The 22,583-nt window shown below is 34.4% G+C and overlaps 1 protein-coding gene across 2 annotated transcripts in view; it reads left to right on the top strand.

Moving 5' to 3' along the window:
• Positions 1 to 22,583, top strand: part of LOC131684694 (B-cell receptor CD22) — a 1,114,748-nt gene that overhangs the window by 917,711 nt on the left and 174,454 nt on the right. For both annotated transcript variants that reach the window (XM_058967793.1, XM_058967794.1), the window contains exon 13: positions 10,187 to 10,349. In XM_058967793.1, coding sequence (XP_058823776.1) covers positions 10,187 to 10,349 — 163 coding nt within the window. The remainder of the gene's footprint in view (positions 1 to 10,186; positions 10,350 to 22,583) is intronic.

Here is a 22,583-nt window from a genome sequence, read left to right as displayed (position 1 = left end):
AATGTGAGTTACTGGGGTTTCTCCATGTAAATTTTCGAAAAATCCCATACAAACTTCAGGCACGTTGGTCCGGTAGCTAGACTTGTCCGATTTGCTTCAAATTTGGAGCAAGTACTCCTAGTGGGACTAGGAATCGACTCAGGGATAAGCCGATAGAGTTTTCAAAAATTCATCATTTTTCTGGGCACTCTAGTATACATCAACAATGCCATCTTTGGAAAATGAGTCACCTTTGTTATGCGACTAATTTTTTTTTGCGATCTTATTTTATTGCAACAAGTATCCGCCTATTTTTTTGTTTGCTTCTTGTTTCTTTGACCAACTAAGGAGCTAATCCACAGGACATCATTGTTTGTGGAGAATACGCATGATTTTGCCTGAATGGTATGGTGACTGTTGAACCATGTATGAGGGTTGCGAATTGACAACAACTTTTTCCCGAACAAATTTATCCTTTGTAGTTACTACTAAAGTAAAACGACATTTTGAAAGGTCCAGTCCTTCATCTCAAAAGATACTTAACAAAAACTTTGTTGCATCTACGCTTAGGTAAAACTGAGATGAAAAATGAGTAAACCTATATTTCAGTGGATTAGTAGTTTACTCTACTACTGATGTATTCAATACCACTACTCCATCATCAAGGCCGCATCTAATATCCAGCCTATCTTTTAAATTTTGTTCGAATGAATTTTCATCTACATAAACGGAGGCGCGAGGATCTACACTTTCTGATTCAATACAACCTCACCTACTAGACCTTTTATGTCTTCCAAATCGTCGCAAAATATCATTCTAAATTGCTTCAAAATTTTCACGAATTTGCTGTTGATGATGAGTTGCAGACAGTTTGGCATATTTGGCTAAAATTATGATGATGACACGGACTTTGTAGACAGATTGCAGTCGCTGTTTTAAGATTACTTTAGGACTACTCACGCACGTCGCGGTTGTCACAAGAACACAGGCCATTAAAACGACCGATTCGTTGATGAAAGGTTAAGAATCTTTGCCATCCCATCATCGACTACTTTCAGTTTTGATGGAATCCAGAAGCATTCCGATAGGTCAGCGTTGTCCAAAATTTATCCGACCCATGCGCCGACGGTTTTGATATAATACCCGTCCACATTTTCTAAAAATATGAAAAAAAAAATCAACAATACACATCAAAAAAACAAATAATTAAATGATGAAAAGTTTATATCAGTAATAAAATAGTAAGTAAAGAAATAAAAATTGCGAAAATTTCAAATATTTTTTTTACATGAAATCCTTTTCAGAAAAATCTGAAAAAATTCAAAATGTTCCTCTTAACGTAAATAACAATCGTGATTTTTTTCAGATTTTTCCTATGAAAGGATTTTTTGGAAAAAAAATAAAACGAAAATCGAAAAAAACCACCCTAGCTCCCCTAATATGACCGCTAAAGAGCTAAAACTTTGCAAAAATATTCTCTAAGCAAAGCTGCTCCAAATGACTTTTTACAATTCCATTTTGGCTTGGGGCACATTTCACATGCTTACCCGGCTAGACCCTTTGCTGTACTTCCTGTGATCTGAACGTAACCAACAAAGGACATCTCTCGAAACAGTCCAGAAAAACCGTTTCCGTACTGGAATACGATGAATTTTTCCGATCGCTATCACCGCCGCTTGAAGTTCCATCCGAGGAATCAAAACGTACTTCAACGGTTTTTGCAGTAATAAAGACATATTCGTAATGAAAGTGAGTGGCCGCTGATGAAAATAAGAAGCTAGAGATTATTGGTTTCTATGGACGACGTTGCTATTGCTCGGTAGCATCGAGGAGCGAACAAACGCCGTATGTTTTAATTTTAATTTACAAAATTCAACGTCATGTAAATTTAAAATCAAACGAATAACTTTAATTTTTAACGCTAATGTATGGCAGGGTCAGGAGACATACATTCGCGCGATGTTTTCAAGGCCTAGCTCATCAAATGCAGCACAAAACAAAAAAATCGATTCGCGGTCAATAAATGTCATGTTGTAGTTCACATATCGGTGAACTCGATATAATACTGTTGGATCATTTATTAGTTTGCAGGAATCATACGAAGTAGGCATACAACTGCTTCTAGTCCTGCAGGAATAAAACCTCAAATAAACTGAATAAACCAATGAAAATCAATAAAGCGAACAAAATAAAAAAACCTGTTTTAATCCACCTAGCGGTGCAATTGTGCCTTTCTCATTTCTCTAAACTATGGCACGGAGGCTTTTTATGTTCAACATAATTGTGGAAATTTCCATTACATTCTTAGTACACTTTGCACTTATACACAATGGCATGCCAGCCACGAACTTGATGAGCTACGTGTCGACGGTGAAACACTTGAAACAAAAAAATATCATACTCCATTAGCCTAATCATCATTAGATCAATGTTATCTGCTTGCTAACTCATTTTGTCATGCGGGGCTGGGTATGTGAAGAGGGCGAAAGTCCCATGAACGAACGACTCCCCAGCTTAAATTGGTATGCTTTGTGATACAGTGGTGGTTTAAAGATGATGGGGTTGAAAGGGAGGGGTATGAGGGCTGGATGGGGTGGTGGTCTGAGGGGTGATTTAAGGAGATTTTTAAAGGAGGGGCGCGAACAGTAGAGGGGGGGGGAGGTGTAATCCCTCTCCGTAAACCATCAACTACGCCCCTGTTAAAATCCAGAAACCCTAAACGAGTCGAAAAAAAATTTAGGTTGACATTTTTCAGAGTGATTGCATAACCTTTCTATATGAGAAAGGCAAAAATGTGCCAAAATCCAAAAAAGTGAATCGTAGTCAAATTTTTTTTTCGAGTTTGCATCAAATCTCGACGTTTCATGCACCTTGAACACATTTAGCATCAAAAATAAAAATTCTATTTTTAATTTTTCCTATAGTTTATATGAGAAATTTCTGTGTGGCCGCACTCTGAAACCCGTAATTCCGGAACCAGTATTCCGATCGATCCAAAATTCAATAGCAGCCGATGGGAAGGTTGCACCTTTCATTTGAGACTAAGTTTGGGCAAATCGGTCCAGCCATCTCTGAGAAAAATGAGTGACATTATTTGACACATACGCATATACATACACACACATACACACACACACACACACACACACATATCGACTTTTTCCGATCTCGACGAACTGAGTCGAATGGGATATGACACTCGGCCCTCCGGGCCGGGATTAGGTTGACGTTTTTCAGAGTGATTGCATAACCTTTCTATATGAGAAAGGCAAAAATGTGCCAAAATCCAAAAAAGTGAATCGTAGTCAAAATTTTTTTCGAGTTTGCATCGAATCTCGACGTTTCATGCACCTTGAACACATTTAGCATCAAAAATAAAAATTCAGTTTTTAATTTTTCCTATAGTTTATATGAGAAATTTCTGTGTGGCCGCACTCTGAAACCCGTAATTCCGGAACCAGAATTCCGATCGATCCAAAATTCAATAGCAGCCGATGGGAAGGTTGCACTTTTCATTTGAGACTAAGTTTGGGCAAATCGGTCCAGCCATCTCTGAGAAAAATGAGTGACATTATTTGACACATACGCACATACATACACACACACACATACACACACACATACACACACATACATACATACACACACACATACAGACTTTTTCCGATCTCGACGAACTGAGTCGAATGGGATATGACACTCGGCCCTCCGGGCCGGGATTAGGTTGCCGTTTTTCAGAGTGATTGCATAACCTTTCTATATGAGAAAGGCAAAAAAGTGTAAAATGACAAACAAAAAGGATTTTAAATTCATAAAATGAATAGAATGAGAAAACTAGGCAATATTTAGAAATAGTTATAAAATTTATAGCATAAATAATATTGACTCAAACTAACAAATTAAATAAAATAAATAACTGAAATGACTAATCATGAAATGAATATAATTAAAGAAATGAATCATATGATTCAAATGAATTGAATTAATCAAATGAATCAAATAAATCAAATAAATCAAATGAATCAAATGAATCAAATGAATCAAATGAATCAAATGAATCAAATGAATCAAATGAATCAAATGAATTAAATGATTCAAATGAATCAAATGAATCAAATGAATCAAATGAATCAAATGAATCAAATGAATCAAATGAATCAAATGAATCAAATGAAGAGTAAAGCCATGTCAAGTGATCCTCAAATTTTTCGCAAAATCACCGATTTTCATGAGATATGTTTTATTGTATAGGGATTATGGTAAATAGCTTTTGGTATAAATATTTCGTTAAAACTCCTTTTTTCCTTTGAGATATTAACCCTTAAACTTTATTGCATGATAAAATTGTAAATTTTATATCTCAAAACTTACTGAAGATAATTGAATGAATTTTTGTACACTTATGGAATGATATTTACACTATCTCATAAAAATAATTTTACAATATAATTATGTGAATAACGGTACTTTTCATCTACTTAAAAATTTCAATTGTATTTTTTCTTGTGTTCTTCACGCTAAAAAATTTCAAAAGGTATGTCAAATTACGCGTCAATCTCTCACCTTCAATAATCTGTATTAATAATTTTTCATTTTTGTTTCTATCGAGAGTTATGGATGATTTTGTAACGGTGCGTACCTTCAACGCACGGCCCACTTTGATGCAGCCCGCGAGAACTTACATATTGGCAACGCCGCATGTAGCAACGTCCTACTGCGTATCGCTTTGGCAGAGCATACCTTATGTCCAAAATTGCCATCTTCGATATTAGAGCAAAAAGATAAGCTTTTCTGTGCGGATGTTTAAAGGTGAACATATTCCGAGTAATTTGCATGGTATTTAGTGTTATATTTTTCAGGAATTATTTAATTTTCTGTCATTCAAACTCTCAAACCGGCGCGCTCGGATGTTGGCAGTTGCTGTGCAAACTTGAGCAATGGGCATGTTTGAATCTGCATGTATATGACTTTTTTTGCAAATTGACATATTTTACCACTTTTTATCGTCAGTTGGTTCTGTCTAGGTGTTAGCACAGTATATTTGCTCAAAAAACATTCATTTGTTTTTATGTTATAAATATGGTTCGACCAACCGAATACTGTATTTTGTTAAAAAAGTAATGAAGATTTTGAATTATAAATCGTTGATGATTTACTGAAATTAAATAATATCTTACTACAACTTGGAGAACCACTAATTAACAGAATTGACAGAAGCAATAGCGATAAAGAAAACACGCCAATGCGATTGAAAACAGATTCAAAGTATTTTTTTTCGCAAGACACTTCGTTGTTTATAAGTAAGATCACTCAGTGGACATAAACAAGCGAAGTAAAATGCTGTTTTCACAAAATGTTTCTATTTTCCTGCATAATGTTGTAGACTAGTAATGAATTTGGATGAAACATCGACTAATAACGTTTTCGTTTTAAACCTGGTATACACCGGTATAGTGAAAAAAAGGAATAGACTGAAGTTTGAATGAGTATAGCCCCGACAATACTGGTGTACACTGTCAAAAACGAAAATGTCATAACAAAAGTGTCTTCGAAGATGGCAATAGCATAAGCGTATTATATGAGTTATGTTTCGGTTCTTTGCGATACAGTTTAATTCCTAGGAACGTAAAATTATAATAAAAAAGTATTCATTAAACAAAATTGTTTTTGTTGTGCACCTCGGTCAAAAAAAATCTAAAAGTATCTAAAAATATCCAGAAAACCTTAACCATTGATAATCCGTATATAAAAGTTTGTTCTTTTGCACTAATCTAGAGATGTGGTTTCATTTACTCATGCGATGCACGTTTCCTACGCGATGCGCAGTAGGACGTTGGGACATGCGGCGTTGCCAATGTGTAAGTTCCACCGGGCTGCATCAAAGTGGGCCGTGCGTTGATGATACGCACCGTTACAAAATCATCCATAACTCTCGATATAAACAAAAATGAAAAATTATCAATACAGATTATTGAAGGTGAGAGATTGACGCGTAATTTGAAATACCTTTTGAATTTTTTTAGCGTGAAGAACGCAAGAAAAAATACAATTAAAATTTTTAAGTAGATGCAAAGTACCGTTATTCACATAACTATATTATAAAATTATTTTTATGAGATAGTGTAAATATCATTCCATAAGTGTACAAAAATTCATTCAATTATCTTCAGTAGGTTTTGAGATATAAATTTTACAATTTTATCATGCAATAAAGTTTAAGGGTTAATATCTCAAAGGAAAAATGGAGTTTTAACGAAATATTTATACCAAAAGCTATTTACCATAATCCCTATACAATAAAATATATCTCATGAAAATCAATGATTTTGCGAAAAATTCGAGGATCACTTGACATGGCTTTACTCTGAATCAAATGAATCAAATGAATCAAATGAATCAAATGAATCAAATGAATCAAATGAATCAAATAAATCAAATGAATCAAATGAATCAAATGAATCAAATGAGTCAAATGAGTCAAATGAATCAAATGAATCAAATGAATCAAGTGAATCAAATGAATAAAATGAATCAATGAATTAAAGGAATCAAATGAATCAAATGAATCGAATGAATTTAATGAATAAAATGGATCGAATGAATTTAATAATTACATTGAATACAATGAATGAAATGGATAAAAAATAATTGGAATGAAAGAAATGAATAAAATAAATAAAAATAAATGAATCGAATAAAATAAATAAATAAAACAAACTAATCAAATCAACAAACGAATAGAATTGACGAAAATGTGCAGAACAAAATGAATTGATTAAAATGAAAAATCAAGCAATGTTAAAAAGTTATACATTAAAAAAAAATAAATTGCGTCAAACAAATGATTTGGATGAAATGAATAAAACTAAAAATAGTCAGATTATTAAAATGAAGAAACTCAATAACCTGTACGAATTGGAAGAAAAATAATAAGTTAAATGAATGATAGAATAAAATTCACGAAAAAAATAAACTGATCAGAGGTAATCTAAAGAATAATACGAATAAAATAGATAAAATGAACCCTAATGAATAATAAGTACAAAGTATGTTGAATGAAATAAGTAATTAAAATGCAATGATCATATACTTGAAATTAGTCGAGGATTCAAAAGGAATAAAATAAACAAGACGAAATCCATGAAATGAAGAAAATGAATAAATTGACTATTTAGAATGAAATTAAAAACCATTTTTGAATAAAGTAAATGAATAAATCGGATTGTACGAATTGGAGAACTATTGTATAAGAAAGTTATGCATTGCTTTTGAAATTTCTATTATCTGAAAAATTAATTGGACTTTCTAGAACTTCCATTCTTTTTTGTTTCACCTTTTCGTTTTCGTTTTCGCTCTTCTTTTCTTGACGGCGTTGTTTAAGATTATCTAGCGTATTTACTTTATTGGCGGACCTTAATTAGTCATCAGGAACCTGGAACGCTCAATTTGTTTTGGAAAGTTGTCTTTTTGATCACACTTTCCCAAAAAAAAGATTTTTGAACAGAATTCGAAATAGTATAGTGAGACAAGGTCACATGTGCTTTTGACCGCCTTAAACAGAGGGCGACAGAGAGAGAATGCGATTTATGAATGAGACAGGTAGATATTTCAAAGTTTTAATTTGCATTGATGTAAATTGTGTCTAGGCTATGTCGATAGCACAAAACCTGTGCATTCAGTTGATTATAACGCAATCTCTTTCCAGTCTTCGTTATAGCTTGCATGTTGCTTCGGAATCCTCGTTCAGGAAATATGGATAACTGAGTCCTATACATACCAATACTATGAAAAATAATTGGCTTAAACTGCCAGAATAAGTATTTAAATTGTTGGAAACGCAAGTGGCCATTGAAAGTGCCACTGGACATAAAATTGCTTTTGATGGATGAACATGCTTCAAATTACAAGTCTTACTTTTCTGCGAATAAATCTGTTTCTAGTCATATTGGTCATGAAAAGGGCACCTTCGGATTCATGTTTTGCTACAGAGGAATGTAGTCAGAACAACTATCTGTCCAATGCATAAACTCTGATTGTAATCCTCGCTAATTTACTCGCACAATAAGCAGAACTCAAACGAAATTTGTACTGAATTATCCAACATCTATCTACTAATTGTGACTGCATTGAAACATCGATTGAATTGTACTCAGTATAGAGCAAAAATGGACAAAGATAAGTTAGAAGAAACATTGTTCTTGTATCCCCCATTGAGAGTGGGGTTTTTGGGAGACTTCTTTTCCAGGATGTAATTCACAGATATTTGTAGGGTTGGATCCGTTATTCTCCATAATAGTTCATACCAATACAATGAATATGTATTTTAAACAATATCATCACAAAAAAGGTGTTCTTACTTTTCACATGACATATTTGAGCATGTTTCAGTGAAAATTCAACAGAGATGCGAAGAGCTTATATAACGCACGTGGAATGTCTCTTTTCAAAATTTTCATGTTCAAGCATCCATATTACCCAGTTAAGTTAAATATTTTTCAGAGATATCCATGAATTTCCTTAATTATAGTGCATATAAAAGCTCTTAATAGAACTAAATTAAATTGAAGTTGATGCAGTTTTCGATTTTTTAATTACCTGCCTACCCATACTGCAACGTTTCCATATCCCTTCGTTTGTCTTTCTTAAAAGGGAAGTAAACATTTGAAAATAGTTATAGTTTTCTCATAATATAAAAGTTTTGCAATTTTTTTAGGACTACAAATATTTTATTTACCAAGTAGGATGTAATATTAAACTTGTTTTCACGAGTGGCTCTCTTCATTTGTTTCATTTTGAAGAATGAGAATGCAAAGAAAAGATCATTCCAATTGACTCGCTATGTTATACTGTTTCGTAAAAAAACTGTTTTGCAATTTAAAGAGAACCATATGAAAATATGATTTTTTTCGTACAGAATATGTGAATTGCTCAACATTTTTCCAAAGGAACAACCCTTATATATTGTCAATTTGGAAGAACATTCAATTCTGCGTTGATGAAAAATACCGCAGTTATCCAATCTTTCCCAAATTAAGAATTTTCTCCCAAATACTCTTAGGTATCATTCATAAATGACGTAGCATTTTTTTGTTATTTTAACACCCCCTCCCTCATCGTAGCATTTCATCACAAACCTCTAAATACCCCCCTGGTAATTACGTAGCTTGACGTTAACCCCCCCCCCCCCCTGGTCCCAGTAAAAAAACTAGGTTAGATGAAACAGGTAAGGTTGTCGTGACATCAGGTCAACCCCTATTCCCTTTTAAAAAAGCTACGTGGCATGGCATGACACCCTACTCCCTGTCGTCACACATCATCACAAAATACAAAACTCCCCCCTCTCCCATATAATGCTACGTCATTTATGGATGATCCCTTAAGGTGTCTATGTAGCACTACGGTCAACATTACACCATTGCGATTATCTCCAAAGTGCATTTGTCTCTATGTACTTTTACAAAGTACAAGGCATCCTGTTTCTTGAACAGTGTCTACTATTTACAATATTTAATACAATCAATTCAACCTTGCCTTTACCTTTTCAAGAAAAACGTTGAAAATCGTTTTTCTTAAAAAGGGGTCTAAATGGTTCTTATCATATGATTACAAACTCACTTCGCTCCCTACTAAACTATCCTTCCTGTGATGGTAAACCAACACAAAATACAATTTACAGCAACACCCCGTCAGCACCTACGGTGTAATGAAGTACTTTATGATTCATGAAAAGCCGGCATTCCGGGAATGATTATGTCTAATCTAGGCCGTACCTTTCCTGAACCAGTTATATAATCCATTGTGATCACTTACATTTTCAAACAAAGCCTTTCAGACTGATTTTACGCTCGAAACGTCCTGTTCAACCCGAGCGGGAAGAATGGTGCATTGTAAAGCAGGAAACAATAGCCCGCCTCTGGTAAACATAATAAAGCGTAGCATTTATCGTTCACTCAAGCAAACATAATTAAATTTGTTCCACCTGAAGACCCCAAATCGGCGACAGCTACAATAGTGCAAACATACATCAGATATTCATTAATTCATTATCTCCCAGTAAATCGCGTATTTCACACGTTGACCTCAGCAACCTTTCACCAATCGTCCTCGACCGCAAACATACAACCATACACATATGCACATGTACTGGACAGATCCTGTTGAGTTTAGCTTATTAATAACGAATGGTTTCGCCTTCTTCTTTCCACAGGAACAGGACTACGGTACGATCATGTGCTGGGCGGACAACGCTGTCGGTCAGCAGCGGGAGCCGTGTGTGTTTCATCTGATTGCCGCCGGGAAGCCCGAGATGCCGTACAACTGTTCTCTGGTGAACCAAACGTCCGAATCGTTGGAGGTGGACTGCGCCGAAGGTAATTATATGCTCATTTATATTCTTGCCGTGCCAACATGCGCGCGGGACAATCTGTGGAGGTGGGGATGGCAGAACAGAACGGGAACCACAACAACCGCAACAAGTATAAAATTCACCGAAACTTCCAAACGTCACGCGTGAAGACGATCGATGAACTTGAGGTGGGTTTTTTTTGGGTGGATTCGTGTTCTCACGCTCTGTTGGAAAAGCGGCTTTCCGGGAAGAAGTGGAACATAATTTTTAAGTAATTATGAGGATTTTGCTTCCGAGTACGCCTACCAGCCGCGAAATTGTGTTCCAGATTCGGATAAACGCCACGGGGAGCTTGAGTGTGTCACGCCAAAATAAAGGGAACCGAATCATAGCGTATAATTAAGCTATTTTTAATTGCGATCTATCCACCTCCTTACCTATCAATGACCCTTGTATGCTGTACATTATGGATTACATGGACCGCGATTAGATCGAAAAAATATATTTCTACTTAAGGTATTAAAATTCAATTCAATTATTTCAATGTAAATATTTAATTTCTAAACCCCTTGTACTAGTGGCCAAAACATACATCAACAATAAACGATTCCATTTCACCCGTAAACTGTGAATGTTCGTTTTCCCATCAATTAACTCGTTACACATTTGCTGCACAACCAAGCTTGGCACAATGGCCTCCAAAAGCCACACTACCGATAATAGACCACCGCAGCAGGGCTTTTCGACCACGGTACCACCTCTTCAGCTTTTCGAAGGCTTTTAGTTTTTGTTTTTCAACCACTTTCGCTGGGGGGGGGGGGGGGGGTTCGCATGAGCACACCTGGAAACCGCTGCTGCTGGTAGCTTTTAAATGCCACGCACAGCACGCAAGGTCACCGAAAGAAACTAGCAGCTTGAATCGATATTCCAGTCAACACGATATGAAAGTTAGTTCTTGATTCTGAAGTAATACCGCGTGTTGAAAGTGGAGGCCCTGGGCGATAACGAGCTCTCGGGGGGGTATGGTCTGTTCTCCGTGGGAATAAAAAACGGCAAAGTGGGAATGGGGACACGAATGATTGTTTCGATTTGATTTGAAATTGTAAATATGTGAATATTCAATAATTTGGGTATTACATGTGTAATTTAGAAAATAATATGAATTCACCATTTTTTCTGTCTTATGTCTTGTTTTTTCTGTCTTCTTTATCTTTTCTGTTTTTTCATTCTTTTCTGTCTTTTGTCTTTTCTGTTTTTTCTGTCTTTTTTGTCTTTTCTGTCTTTTCTGTCTTTTCTGTCTTTTCTGTCTTTTCTGTCATTTCTGTCTTTTCTGTCTTTTCTGTCTTTTCTGTCTTTTCCGTCTTTTCCGTCTTTTCCGTCTTTTCTGTCTTTTCTGTCTTTTCTGTCTTTTCTGTCTTTGCTGTCTTTTCTGTCTTTTCTGTCTTTTCTGTCTTTTCTGTCTTTTCTGTCTTTTCTGTCTTTTCTGTCTTTTCTGTCTTTTCTGTCTTTTCTGTCTTTTCTGTCTTTTCTGTCTTTTCTGTCTTTTCTGTCTTTTCTGTCTTTTCTGTCTTTTCTGTCTTTTCTGTCTTTTCTGTCTTTTCTGTCTTTTCTGTCTTTTCTGTCTTTTCTGTCTTTTCTGTCTTTTCTGTCTTTTCTGTCCTTTCTGTCCTTTCTGTCTTTTCTGTCTTTTCTGTCTTTTCTGTATTTTCTGTCTTTTCTGTCTTTTCTGTCATTTCCGTCATTTCTATGTTTCCTGTCTTTCCTGTTTCTTTTTTGCCTTTTTGTCTTTTCCTTCGTTTGTCTTTTCTGCCTTTTCTCACTTCTCTTCCTTTTCTGTCTTTTCAGTCTTTTCAGTCTTTTCTGTCTTTTCTGTCTTTTCTGTCTTTTCTGTCTTTTCTGTCTTTTCTGTCTTTTCTGTCTTTTCTGTCTTTTCTGTCTTTTCTGTCTTTTCTGTCTTTTCTGTCTTTTCTGACTTTTCTGTCTTTTCTGTCTTTTCTGTCTTTTCTGTCTTTTCTGTCTTTTCTGTCTTTTCTGTCTTTTCTGTCTTTTCTGTCTTTTCTGTCTTTTCTGTCTTTTCTGTCTTTTCTGTCTTTTCTGTCTTTTCTGTCTTTTCTGTCTTTTCTGTCTTTTCTGTCTTTTCTGTCTTTTCTGTCTTTTCTGTCTTTTCTGTCTTTTCTGTCTTTTCTGTCTTTTCTGTCTTTTCTGTCTTTTCTGTCTTTTCTGTCTTTTCTGTCTTTTCTGTCTTTTCTGTCTTTTCTGTCTTTTCTGTCTTTTCTATCTTTTCTGTCTTTTCTGTCTTTTCTGTCTTTTCTGTCTTTTCTGTCTTTTCTGTCTTTTCTGTCTTTTCTGTCTTTTCTGTCTTTTCTGTCTTTTCTGTCTTTTCTGTCTTTTCTGTCTTTTCTGTCTTTTCTGTCTTTTCTGTCTTTTCTGTCTTTTCTGTCTTTTCTGTCTTTTCTGTCTTTTCTGTCTTTTCTGTCTTTTCTGTCTTTTCTGTCTTTTCTGTCTTTTCTGTCTTTTCTGTCTTTTCTGTCTTTTCTGTCTTTTCTGTCTTTTCTGTCTTTTCTGTCTTTTCTGTCTTTTCTGTCTTTTCTGTCTTTTCTGTCTTTTCTGTCGTTTCTGTCGTTTCTGTCTTTTCTGTCTTTTCTGTCTTTTCTGTCTTTTCTGTCTTTTCTGTCTTTTCCGTCTTTTCTGTCTTTTCTGTCTTTTCTGTCTTTTCTGTCTTTTCTGTATTTTCTGTCTTTTCTGTCTTTTCTGTCTTTTATGTCTTTTCTGTCTTTTCTGTCTTTTCTGTCTTTTCTGTCTTTTCTGTCTTTTCTGTCTTTTCTGTCTTTTCTGTCTTTTCTGTCTTTTCTGTCTTTTCTGTCTTTTCTGTCTTTTCTGTCTTTTCTGTCTTTTTTGTCTTTTCTGTCTTTTCTGTCTTTTCTGTCTTTTCTGTCTTTTCTGTCTTTTCTGTCTTTTCTGTCTTTTCTGTCTTTTCTGTCTTTTCTGTCTTTTCTGTCTTTTCTGTCTTTTCTGTCTTTTCTGTCTTTTCTGTCTTTTCTGTCTTTTCTGTCTTTTCTGTCTTTTCTGTCTTTTCTGTCTTTTCTGTCTTTTCTGTCTTTTCTGTCTTTTCTGTCTTTTCTGTCTTTTCTGTCTTTTCTGTCTTTTCTGTCTTTTCTGTCTTTTCTGTCTTTTCTGTCTTTTCTGTCTTTTCTGTCTTTTCTGTCTTTTCTGTCTTTTCTGTCTTTTCTGTCTTTTCTGTCTTTTCTGTCTTTTCTGTCTTTTCTGTCTTTTCTGTCTTTTCTGTCTTTTCTGTCTTTTCTGTCTTTTCTGTCTTTTCTGTCTTTTCTGTCTTTTCTGTCTTTTCTGTCTTTTCTGTCTTTTCTGTCTTTTCTGTCTTTTCTGTCTTTTCTGTCTTTTCTGTCTTTTCTGTCTTTTCTGTCTTTTCTGTCTTTTCTGTCTTTTCTGTCTTTTCTGTCTTTTCTGTCTTTTCTGTCTTTTCTGTCTTTTCTGTCTTTTCTGTCTTTTCTGTCGTTTCTGTCGTTTCTGTCGCTTCTGTCTTTTCTGTCTTTTCTGTCTTTTCTGTCTTTTCTGTCTTTTCTGTCTTTTCTGTCTTTTCTTTCTTTTCTGTCTTTTCCGTCTTTTCTGTCTTTTATGTCTTTTCTGTCTTTTCTGTCTTTTCTGTCTTTTATGTCTTTTATGTCTTTTATGTCTTTTATGTCTTTTATGTCTTTTATGTCTTTTATGTCTTTTATGTCTTTTATGTCTTTTCTGTCTTTTCTGTCTTTTCTGTCTTTTCTGTCTTTTCTGTCTTTTCTGTCTTTTCTGTCGTACAGAAAAGTCTTTTCTGCCTTTTCCGTCTTTTCTGTCTTTTCTATGTTTCCTGTCTTTTCTATGTTTCCTGTCTTTCCTGTTTCTTTTTTGCCTTGTTGTCTTTTCCTTCGTTTGTCTTTTCTGCCTTTTCTCACTTCTCTTCCTTTTCTGTCTTTTCAGTCTTTTCTGTCTTTTCTGTCTTTTCTGTCTTTTCTATCTTTTCTGTCTTTTCTGTCTTTTCTGTCTTTTCTGTCTTTTCTGTATTTTCTGTCTTTTCTGTCTTTTCTGTCTTTTCTGTCTTTTCTGTCTTTTCTGTCTTTTCTGTCTTTTCTGTCTTTTCTGTCTTTTCTGTCTTTTCTGTCTTTTCTGTCTTTTCTGTCTTTTCTGTCTTTTCTGTCTTTTCTGTCTTTTCTGTCTTTTCTGTCTTTTCTGTCTTTTCTGTCTTTTCTGTCTTTTCTGTCTTTTCTGTCTTTTCTGTCTTTTCTGTCTTTTCTGTCTTTTCTGTCTTTTCTGTCTTTTCTGTCTTTTCTGTCTTTTCTGTCTTTTCTGTCTTTTCTGTCTTTTCTGTCTTTTCTGTCTTTTCTGTCTTTTCTGTCTTTTCTGTCTTTTCTGTCTTTTCTGTCTTTTCTGTCCTTTCTGTCTTTTCTGTCTTTTCTGTCTTTTCTGTATTTTCTGTCTTTTCTGTCTTTTCTGTCATTTCCGTCATTTCTATGTTTCCTGTCTTTCCTGTTTCTTTTTTGCCTTTTTGTCTTTTCCTTCGTTTGTCTTTTCTGCCTTTTCTCACTTCTCTTCCTTTTCTGTCTTTTCAGTCTTTTCTGTCTTTTCTGTCTTTTCTGTCTTTTCTGTCTTTTCTGTCTTTTCTGTCTTTTCTGTCTTTTCTGTCTTTTCTGACTTTTCTGTCTTTTCTGTCTTTTCTGTCTTTTCTGTCTTTTCTGTCTTTTCTGTCTTTTCTGTCTTTTCTGTCTTTTCTGTCTTTTCTGTCTTTTCTGTCTTTTCTGTCTTTTCTGTCTTTTCTGTCTTTTCTGTCGTTTCTGTCTTTTCTGTCTTTTCTGTCTTTTCTGTCTTTTCTGTCTTTTCTGTCTTTTCTGTCTTTTCTGTCTTTTCTGTCTTTTCTGTCTTTTCTGTCTTTTCTGTCTTTTCTGTCTTTTCTGTCTTTTCTGTCTTTTCTGTCTTTTCTGTCTTTTCTATCTTTTCTGTCTTTTCTGTCTTTTCTGTCTTTTCTGTCTTTTCTGTCTTTTCTGTCTTTTCTGTCTTTTCTGTCTTTTCTGTCTTTTCTGTCTTTTCTGTCTTTTCTGTCTTTTCTGTCTTTTCTGTCTTTTCTGTCTTTTCTGTCTTTTCTGTCTTTTCTGTCTTTTCTGTCTTTTCTGTCTTTTCTGTCTTTTCTGTCTTTTCTGTCGTTTCTGTCGTTTCTGTCTTTTCTGTCTTTTCTGTCTTTTCTGTCTTTTCTGTCTTTTCTGTCTTTTCTGTCTTTTCTGTCTTTTCCGTCTTTTCTGTCTTTTCTGTCTTTTCTGTCTTTTCTGTCTTTTCTGTCTTTTCTGTCTTTTCTGTCTTTTCTGTCTTTTCTGTCTTTTCTGTCTTTTCTGTCTTTTCTGTCTTTTCTGTCTTTTCTGTCTTTTCTGTCTTTTCTGTCTTTTCTGTCTTTTCTGTCTTTTCTGTCTTTTCTGTCTTTTCTGTCTTTTCTGTCTTTTCTGTCTTTTCTGTCTTTTCTGTCTTTTCTGTCTTTTCTGTCTTTTCTGTTTTTTCTGTCTTTTCTGTCTTTTCTGTCTTTTCTGTCTTTTCTGTCTTTTCTGTCTTTTCTGTCTTTTCTGTCTTTTCTGTCTTTTCTGTCTTTTCTGTCTTTTCTGTCTTTACTGTCTTTTCTGTCTTTTCTGTCTTTTCTGTCTTTTCTGTCTTTTCTGTCTTTTCTGTCTTTTCTGTCTTTTCTGTCTTTTCTGTCTTTTCTGTCTTTTCTGTCTTTTCTGTCTTTTCTGTCTTTTCTGTCTTTTCTGTCTTTTCTGTCTTTTCTGTCTTTTCTGTCTTTTCTGTCTTTTCTGTCTTTTCTGTCTTTTCTGTCTTTTCTGTCTTTTCTGTCTTTTCTGTCTTTTCTGTCTTTTCTGTCTTTTCTGTCTTTTCTGTCTTTTCTGTCTTTTCTGTCTTTTCTGTCTTTTCTGTCTTTTCTGTCTTTTCTGTCTTTTCTGTCTTTTCTGTCTTTTCTGTCTTTTCTGTCTTTTCTGTCGTTTCTGTCGTTTCTGTCGCTTCTGTCTTTTCTGTCTTTTCTGTCTTTTCTGTCTTTTCTGTCTTTTCTTTCTTTTCTGTCTTTTCCGTCTTTTCTGTCTTTTATGTCTTTTCTGTCTTTTCTGTCTTTTCTGTCTTTTATGTCTTTTATGTCTTTTATGTCTTTTATGTCTTTTATGTCTTTTATGTCTTTTATGTCTTTTATGTCTTTTCTGTCTTTTCTGTCTTTTCTGTCTTTTCTGTCTTTTCTGTCTTTTCTGTCTTTTCTGTCTTTTCTGTCTTTTCTGTCTTTTCTGTCTTTTCTGTCTTTTCTGTCGTACAGAAAAGTCTTTTCTGCCTTTTCCGTCTTTTCTGTCTTTTCTATGTTTCCTGTCTTTTCTATGTTTCCTGTCTTTCCTGTTTCTTTTTTGCCTTGTTGTCTTTTCCTTCGTTTGTCTTTTCTGCCTTTTCTCACTTCTCTTCCTTTTCTGTCTTTTCAGTCTTTTCTGTCTTTTCTGTCTTTTCTGTCTTTTCTGTCTTTTCTGTCTTTTCTGTCTTTTCTGTCTTTTCTGTCTTTTCTGTCTTTTCTGTCGTTTCTGTCTTTTCTGTATTTTCTGTCTTTTCTGTCTTTTCTGTCTTTTCTGTCTTTTCTGTCTTTTCTGTCTTTTCTGTCTTTTCTGTCTTTTCTGTCTTTTCTGTCTTTTCTGTCTTTTCTGTCTTTTCTGTCTTTTCTGTCTTTTCTGTCTTTTCTGTCTTTTCTGTCTTTTCTGTCTTTTCTGTCTTTTCTGTCTTTTCTGTCTTTTCTGTCTTTTCTGTCTTTTCTGTCTTTTCTGTCTTTTCTGTCTTTTCTGTCTTTTCTGTCTTTTCTGTCTTTTCTGTCTTTTCTGTCTTTTCTGTCTTTTCTGTCTTTTCTGTCCTTTCTGTCTTTTCTGTCTTTTCTGTCTTTTCTGTATTTTCTGTCTTTTCTGTCTTTTCTGTCATTTCCGTCATTTCTATGTTTCCTGTCTTTCCTGTTTCTTTTTTGCCTTTTTGTCTTTTCCTTCGTTTGTCTTTTCTGCCTTTTCTCACTTCTCTTCCTTTTCTGTCTTTTCAGTCTTTTCTGTCTTTTCTGTCTTTTCTGTCTTTTCTGTCTTTTCTGTCTTTTCTGTCTTTTCTGTCTTTTCTGTCTTTTCTGTCTTTTCTGTCTTTTCTGTCTTTTCTGTCTTTTCTGTCTTTTCTGTCTTTTCTGTCTTTTCTGTCTTTTCTGTCTTTTCTGTCTTTTCTGTCTTTTCTGACTTTTCTGTCTTTTCTGTCTTTTCTGTCTTTTCTGTCTTTTCTGTCTTTTCTGTCTTTTCTGTCTTTTCTGTCTTTTCTGTCTTTTCTGTCTTTTCTGTCTTTTCTGTCTTTTCTGTCTTTTCTGTCTTTTCTGTCTTTTCTGTCTTTTCTGTCTTTTCTGTCTTTTCTGTCTTTTCTGTCTTTTCTGTCTTTTCTGTCTTTTCTGTCTTTTCTGTCTTTTCTGTCTTTTCTGTCTTTTCTGTCTTTTCTGTCTTTTCTGTCTTTTCTGTCTTTTCTGTCTTTTCTGTCTTTTCTGTCTTTTCTGTCTTTTCTGTCTTTTCTGTCTTTTCTGTCTTTTCTGTCTTTTCTGTCTTTTCTGTCTTTTCTGTCTTTTCTGTCTTTTCTGTCTTTTCTGTCTTTTCTGTCTTTTCTGTCTTTTCTGTCTTTTCTGTCTTTTCTGTCTTTTCTGTCTTTTCTGTCTTTTCTGTCTTTTCTGTCTTTTCTGTCTTTTCTGTCTTTTCTGTCTTTTCTGTCTTTTCTGTCTTTTCTATCTTTTCTGTCTTTTCTGTCTTTTCTGTCTTTTCTGTCTTTTCTGTCTTTTCTGTCTTTTCTGTCTTTTCTGTCTTTTCTGTCTTTTCTGTCTTTTCTGTCTTTTCTGTCTTTTCTGTCTTTTCTGTCTTTTCTGTCTTTTCTGTCTTTTCTGTCTTTTCTGTCGTTTCTGTCGTTTCTGTCGTTTCTGTCTTTTCTGTCTTTTCTGTCTTTTCTGTCTTTTCTGTCTTTTCTGTCTTTTCTGTCTTTTCTGTCTTTTCTGTCTTTTCTGTCTTTTCTGTCTTTTCTGTCTTTTCTGTCTTTTCTGTCTTTTCTGTCTTTTCTGTCTTTTCTGTCTTTTCTGTCTTTTCTGTCTTTTCTGTCTTTTCTGTCTTTTCTGTCTTTTCTGTCTTTTCTGTCTTTTCTGTCTTTTCTGTCTTTTCTGTCTTTTCTGTCTTTTCTGTCTTTTCTGTCTTTTCTGTCTTTTCTGTCTTTTCTGTCTTTTCTGTCTTTTCTGTCTTTTCTGTCTTTTCTGTCTTTTCTGTCTTTTTTGTCTTTTCTGTCTTTTCTGTCTTTTCTGTCTTTTCTGTCTTTTCTGTCTTTTCTGTCTTTTCTGTCTTTTCTGTCTTTTCTGTCTTTTCTGTCTTTTCTGTCTTTTCTGTCTTTTCTGTCTTTTCTGTCTTTTCTGTCTTTTCTGTCTTTTCTGTCTTTTCTGTCTTTTCTGTCTTTTCTGTCTTTTCTGTCTTTTCTGTCTTTTCTGTCTTTTCTGTCTTTTCTGTCTTTTCTGTCTTTTCTGTCTTTTCTGTCTTTACTGTCTTTTCTGTCTTTTCTGTCTTTTCTTTTTTTTCTGTCTTTTCTTTTTTTTCTGTCTTTTCTGTCTTTTCTGTCTTTTCTGTCTTTTCTGTCTTTTCTGTCTTTTCTGTCTTTTCTGTCTTTTCTGTCTTTTCTGTCTTTTCTGTCTTTTCTGTCTTTTCTGTCTTTTCTGTCTTTTCTGTCTTTTCTGTCTTTTCTGTCTTTTCTGTCTTTTCTGTCTTTTCTGTCTTTTCTGTCTTTTCTGTCTTTTCTGTCTTTTCTGTCTTTTCTGTCTTTTCTGTCTTTTCTGTCTTTTCTGTCTTTTCTGTCTTTTCTGTCTTTTCTGTCTTTTCTGTCTTTTCTGTCTTTTCTGTCTTTTCTGTCTTTTCTGTCTTTTCTGTCTTTTCTGTCTTTTCTGTCTTTTCTGTCTTTTCTGTCTTTTCTGTCTTTTCTGTCTTTTCTGTCTTTTCTGTCTTTTCTGTCTTTTCTGTCGTTTCTGTCGTTTCTGTCGCTTCTGTCTTTTCTGTCTTTTCTGTCTTTTCTGTCTTTTCTGTCTTTTCTTTCTTTTCTGTCTTTTCCGTCTTTTCTGTCTTTTATGTCTTTTCTGTCTTTTCTGTCTTTTATGTCTTTTATGTCTTTTATGTCTTTTATGTCTTTTATGTCTTTTATGTCTTTTCTGTCTTTTCTGTCTTTTCTGTCTTTTCTGTCTTTTCTGTCTTTTCTGTCTTTTCTGTCTTTTCTGTCTTTTCTGTCTTTTCTGTCGTACAGAAAAGTCTTTTCTGCCTTTTCCGTCTTTTCTGTCTTTTCTATGTTTCCTGTCTTTTCTATGTTTCCTGTCTTTCCTGTTTCTTTTTTGCCTTGTTGTCTTTTCCTTCGTTTGTCTTTTCTGCCTTTTCTCACTTCTCTTCCTTTTCTGTCTTTTCAGTCTTTTCTGTCTTTTCTGTCTTTTCTGTCTTTTCTGTCTTTTCTGTCTTTTCTGTCTTTTCTGTCGTTTCTGTCTTTTCTGTATTTTCTGTCTTTTCTGTCTTTTCTGTCTTTTCTGTCTTTTCTGTCTTTTCTGTCTTTTCTGTCTTTTCTGTCTTTTCTGTCTTTTCTGTCTTTTCTGTCTTTTCTGTCTTTTCTGTCTTTTCTGTCTTTTCTGTCTTTTCTGTCTTTTCTGTCTTTTCTGTCTTTTCTGTCTTTTCTGTCTTTTCTGTCTTTTCTGTCTTTTCTGTCTTTACTGTCTTTTCTGTCTTTTCTGTCTTTTCTGTCTTTTCTGTCTTTTCTGTCTTTTCTGTCTTTTCTGTCTTTTCTGTCTTTTCTGTCTTTTCTGTCTTTTCTGTCTTTTCTGTCTTTTCTGTCTTTTCTGTCTTTTCTGTCTTTTCTGTCTTTTCTGTCTTTTCTGTCTTTTCTGTCTTTTCTGTCTTTTCTGTCTTTTCTGTCTTTTCTGTCTTTTCTGTCTTTTCTGTCTGTTCTGTCTTTTCTGTCTTTTCTGTCTTTTCTGTCTTTTCTGTCTTTTCTGTCTTTTCTGTCTTTTCTGTCTTTTCTGTCTTTTCTGTCTTTTCTGTCTTTTCTGTCTTTTCTGTCTTTTCTGTCTTTTCTGTCGTTTCTGTCGTTTCTGTCGTTTCTGTCGCTTCTGTCTTTTCTGTCTTTTCTGTCTTTTCTTTCTTTTCTGTCTTTTCTGTCTTTTCTGTCTTTTCTGTCTTTTCTGTCTTTTCTGTCTTTTCTGTCGTTTCTGTCTTTTCTGTATTTTCTGTCTTTTCTGTCTTTTCTGTCTTTTCTGTCTTTTCTGTCTTTTCTGTCTTTTCTGTCTTTTCTGTCATTTCTGTCTTTTCTGTCTTTTCTGTCTTTTCTGTCTTTTCTGTCTTTTCTGTCTTTTCTGTCTTTTCTGTCTTTTCTGTCTTTTCTGTCTTTTCTGTCTTTTCTGTCTTTTCTGTCTTTTCTGTCTTTTCTGTCTTTACTGTCTTTTCTGTCTTTTCTGTCTTTTCTGTCTTTTCTGTCTTTTCTGTCTTTTCTGTCTTTTCTGTCTTTTCTGTCTTTTCTGTCTTTTCTGTCTTTTCTGTCTTTTCTGTCTTTTCTGTCTTTTCTGTCTTTTCTGTCTTTTCTGTCTTTTCTGTCTTTTCTGTCTTTTCTGTCTTTTCTGTCTTTTCTGTCTTTTCTGTCTTTTCTGTCTTTTCTGTCTGTTCTGTCTTTTCTGTCTTTTCTGTCTTTTCTGTCTTTTCTGTCTTTTCTGTCTTTTCTGTCTTTTCTGTCTTTTCTGTCTTTTCTGTCTTTTCTGTCTTTTCTGTCTTTTCTGTCTTTTCTGTCTTTTCTGTCTTTTCTGTCTTTTCTGTCGTTTCTGTCGTTTCTGTCGCTTCTGTCTTTTCTGTCTTTTCTGTCTTTTCTGTCTTTTCTTTCTTTTCTGTCTTTTCCGTCTTTTCTGTCTTTTATGTCTTTTCTGTCTTTTCTGTCTTTTCTGTCTTTTCTGTCTTTTATGTCTTTTATGTCTTTTATGTCTTTTATGTCTTTTATGTCTTTTATGTCTTTTATGTCTTTTCTGTCTTTTCTGTCTTTTCTGTCTTTTCTGTCTTTTCTGTCTTTTCTGTCTTTTCTGTCTTTTCTGTCGTACAGAAAAGTCTTTTCTGCCTTTTCCGGCTTTTCTGTCTTTTCTATGTTTCCTGTCTTTCCTGTTTCTTTTTTGCCTTGTTGTCTTTTCCTTCGTTTGTCTTTTCTGCCTTTTCTCACTTCTCTTCCTTTTCTGTCTTTTCAGTCTTTTCTGTCTTTTCTGTCTTTTCTGTCTTTTCTGTCTTTTCTGTCTTTTCTGTCTTTTCTGTCTTTTCTGTCTTTTCTGTCTTTTCTGTCTTTTCTGTCTTTTCTGTCTTTTCTGTCTTTTCTGTCTTTTCTGTCTTTTCTGTCTTTTCTGTCTTTTCTGTCTTTTCTGTCTTTTCTGTCTTTTCTGTCTTTTCTGTCTTTTCTGTCTTTTCTGTCTTTTCTGTCTTTTCTGTCTTTTCTGTCTTTTCTGTCTTTTCTGTCTTTTCTGTCTTTTCTGTCGTTTCTGTCGTTTCTGTCGCTTCTGTCTTTTCTGTCTTTTCTGTCTTTTCTGTCTTTTCTGTCTTTTCTTTCTTTTCTGTCTTTTCCGTCTTTTCTGTCTTTTATGTCTTTTCTGTCTTTTCTGTCTTTTCTGTCTTTTATGTCTTTTATGTCTTTTATGTCTTATGTCTTTTATGTCTTTTATGTCTTTTATGTCTTTTCTGTCTTTTCTGTCTTTTCTGTCTTTTCTGTCTTTTCTGTCGTACAGAAAAGTCTTTTCTGCCTTTTCCGTCTTTTCTGTCTTTTCTATGTTTCCTGTCTTTTCTATGTTTCCTGTCTTTCCTGTTTCTTTTTTGCCTTGTTGTCTTTTCCTTCGTTTGTCTTTTCTGCCTTTTCTCACTTCTCTTCCTTTTCTGTCTTTTCAGTCTTTTCTGTCTTTTCTGTCTTTTCTGTCTTTTCTGTCTTTTCTGTCTTTTCTGTCTTTTCTGTCTTTTCTGTCTTTTCTGTCTTTTCTGTCTTTTCTGTCTTTTCTGTCTTTTCTGTCTTTTCTGTCTTTTCTGTCTTTTCTGTCTTTTTTGTCTTTTCTGTCTTTTCTGTCTTTTCTGTCTTTTCTGTCTTTTCTGTCTGTTCTGTCTTTTCTGTCTTTTCTGTCTTTTCTGTCTTTCTGTCTTTTCTGTCTTTTCTGTCTTTTCTGTCTTTTCTGTCTTTTCTG

The sequence above is a fragment of the Topomyia yanbarensis genome, chromosome 2, assembly GCF_030247195.1.
Source record: "Topomyia yanbarensis strain Yona2022 chromosome 2, ASM3024719v1, whole genome shotgun sequence".
In the NCBI taxonomy this organism is placed as follows: Eukaryota; Metazoa; Arthropoda; class Insecta; order Diptera; family Culicidae; genus Topomyia; species Topomyia yanbarensis.
This window is presented reverse-complemented; position numbering and strand designations above follow the sequence as displayed.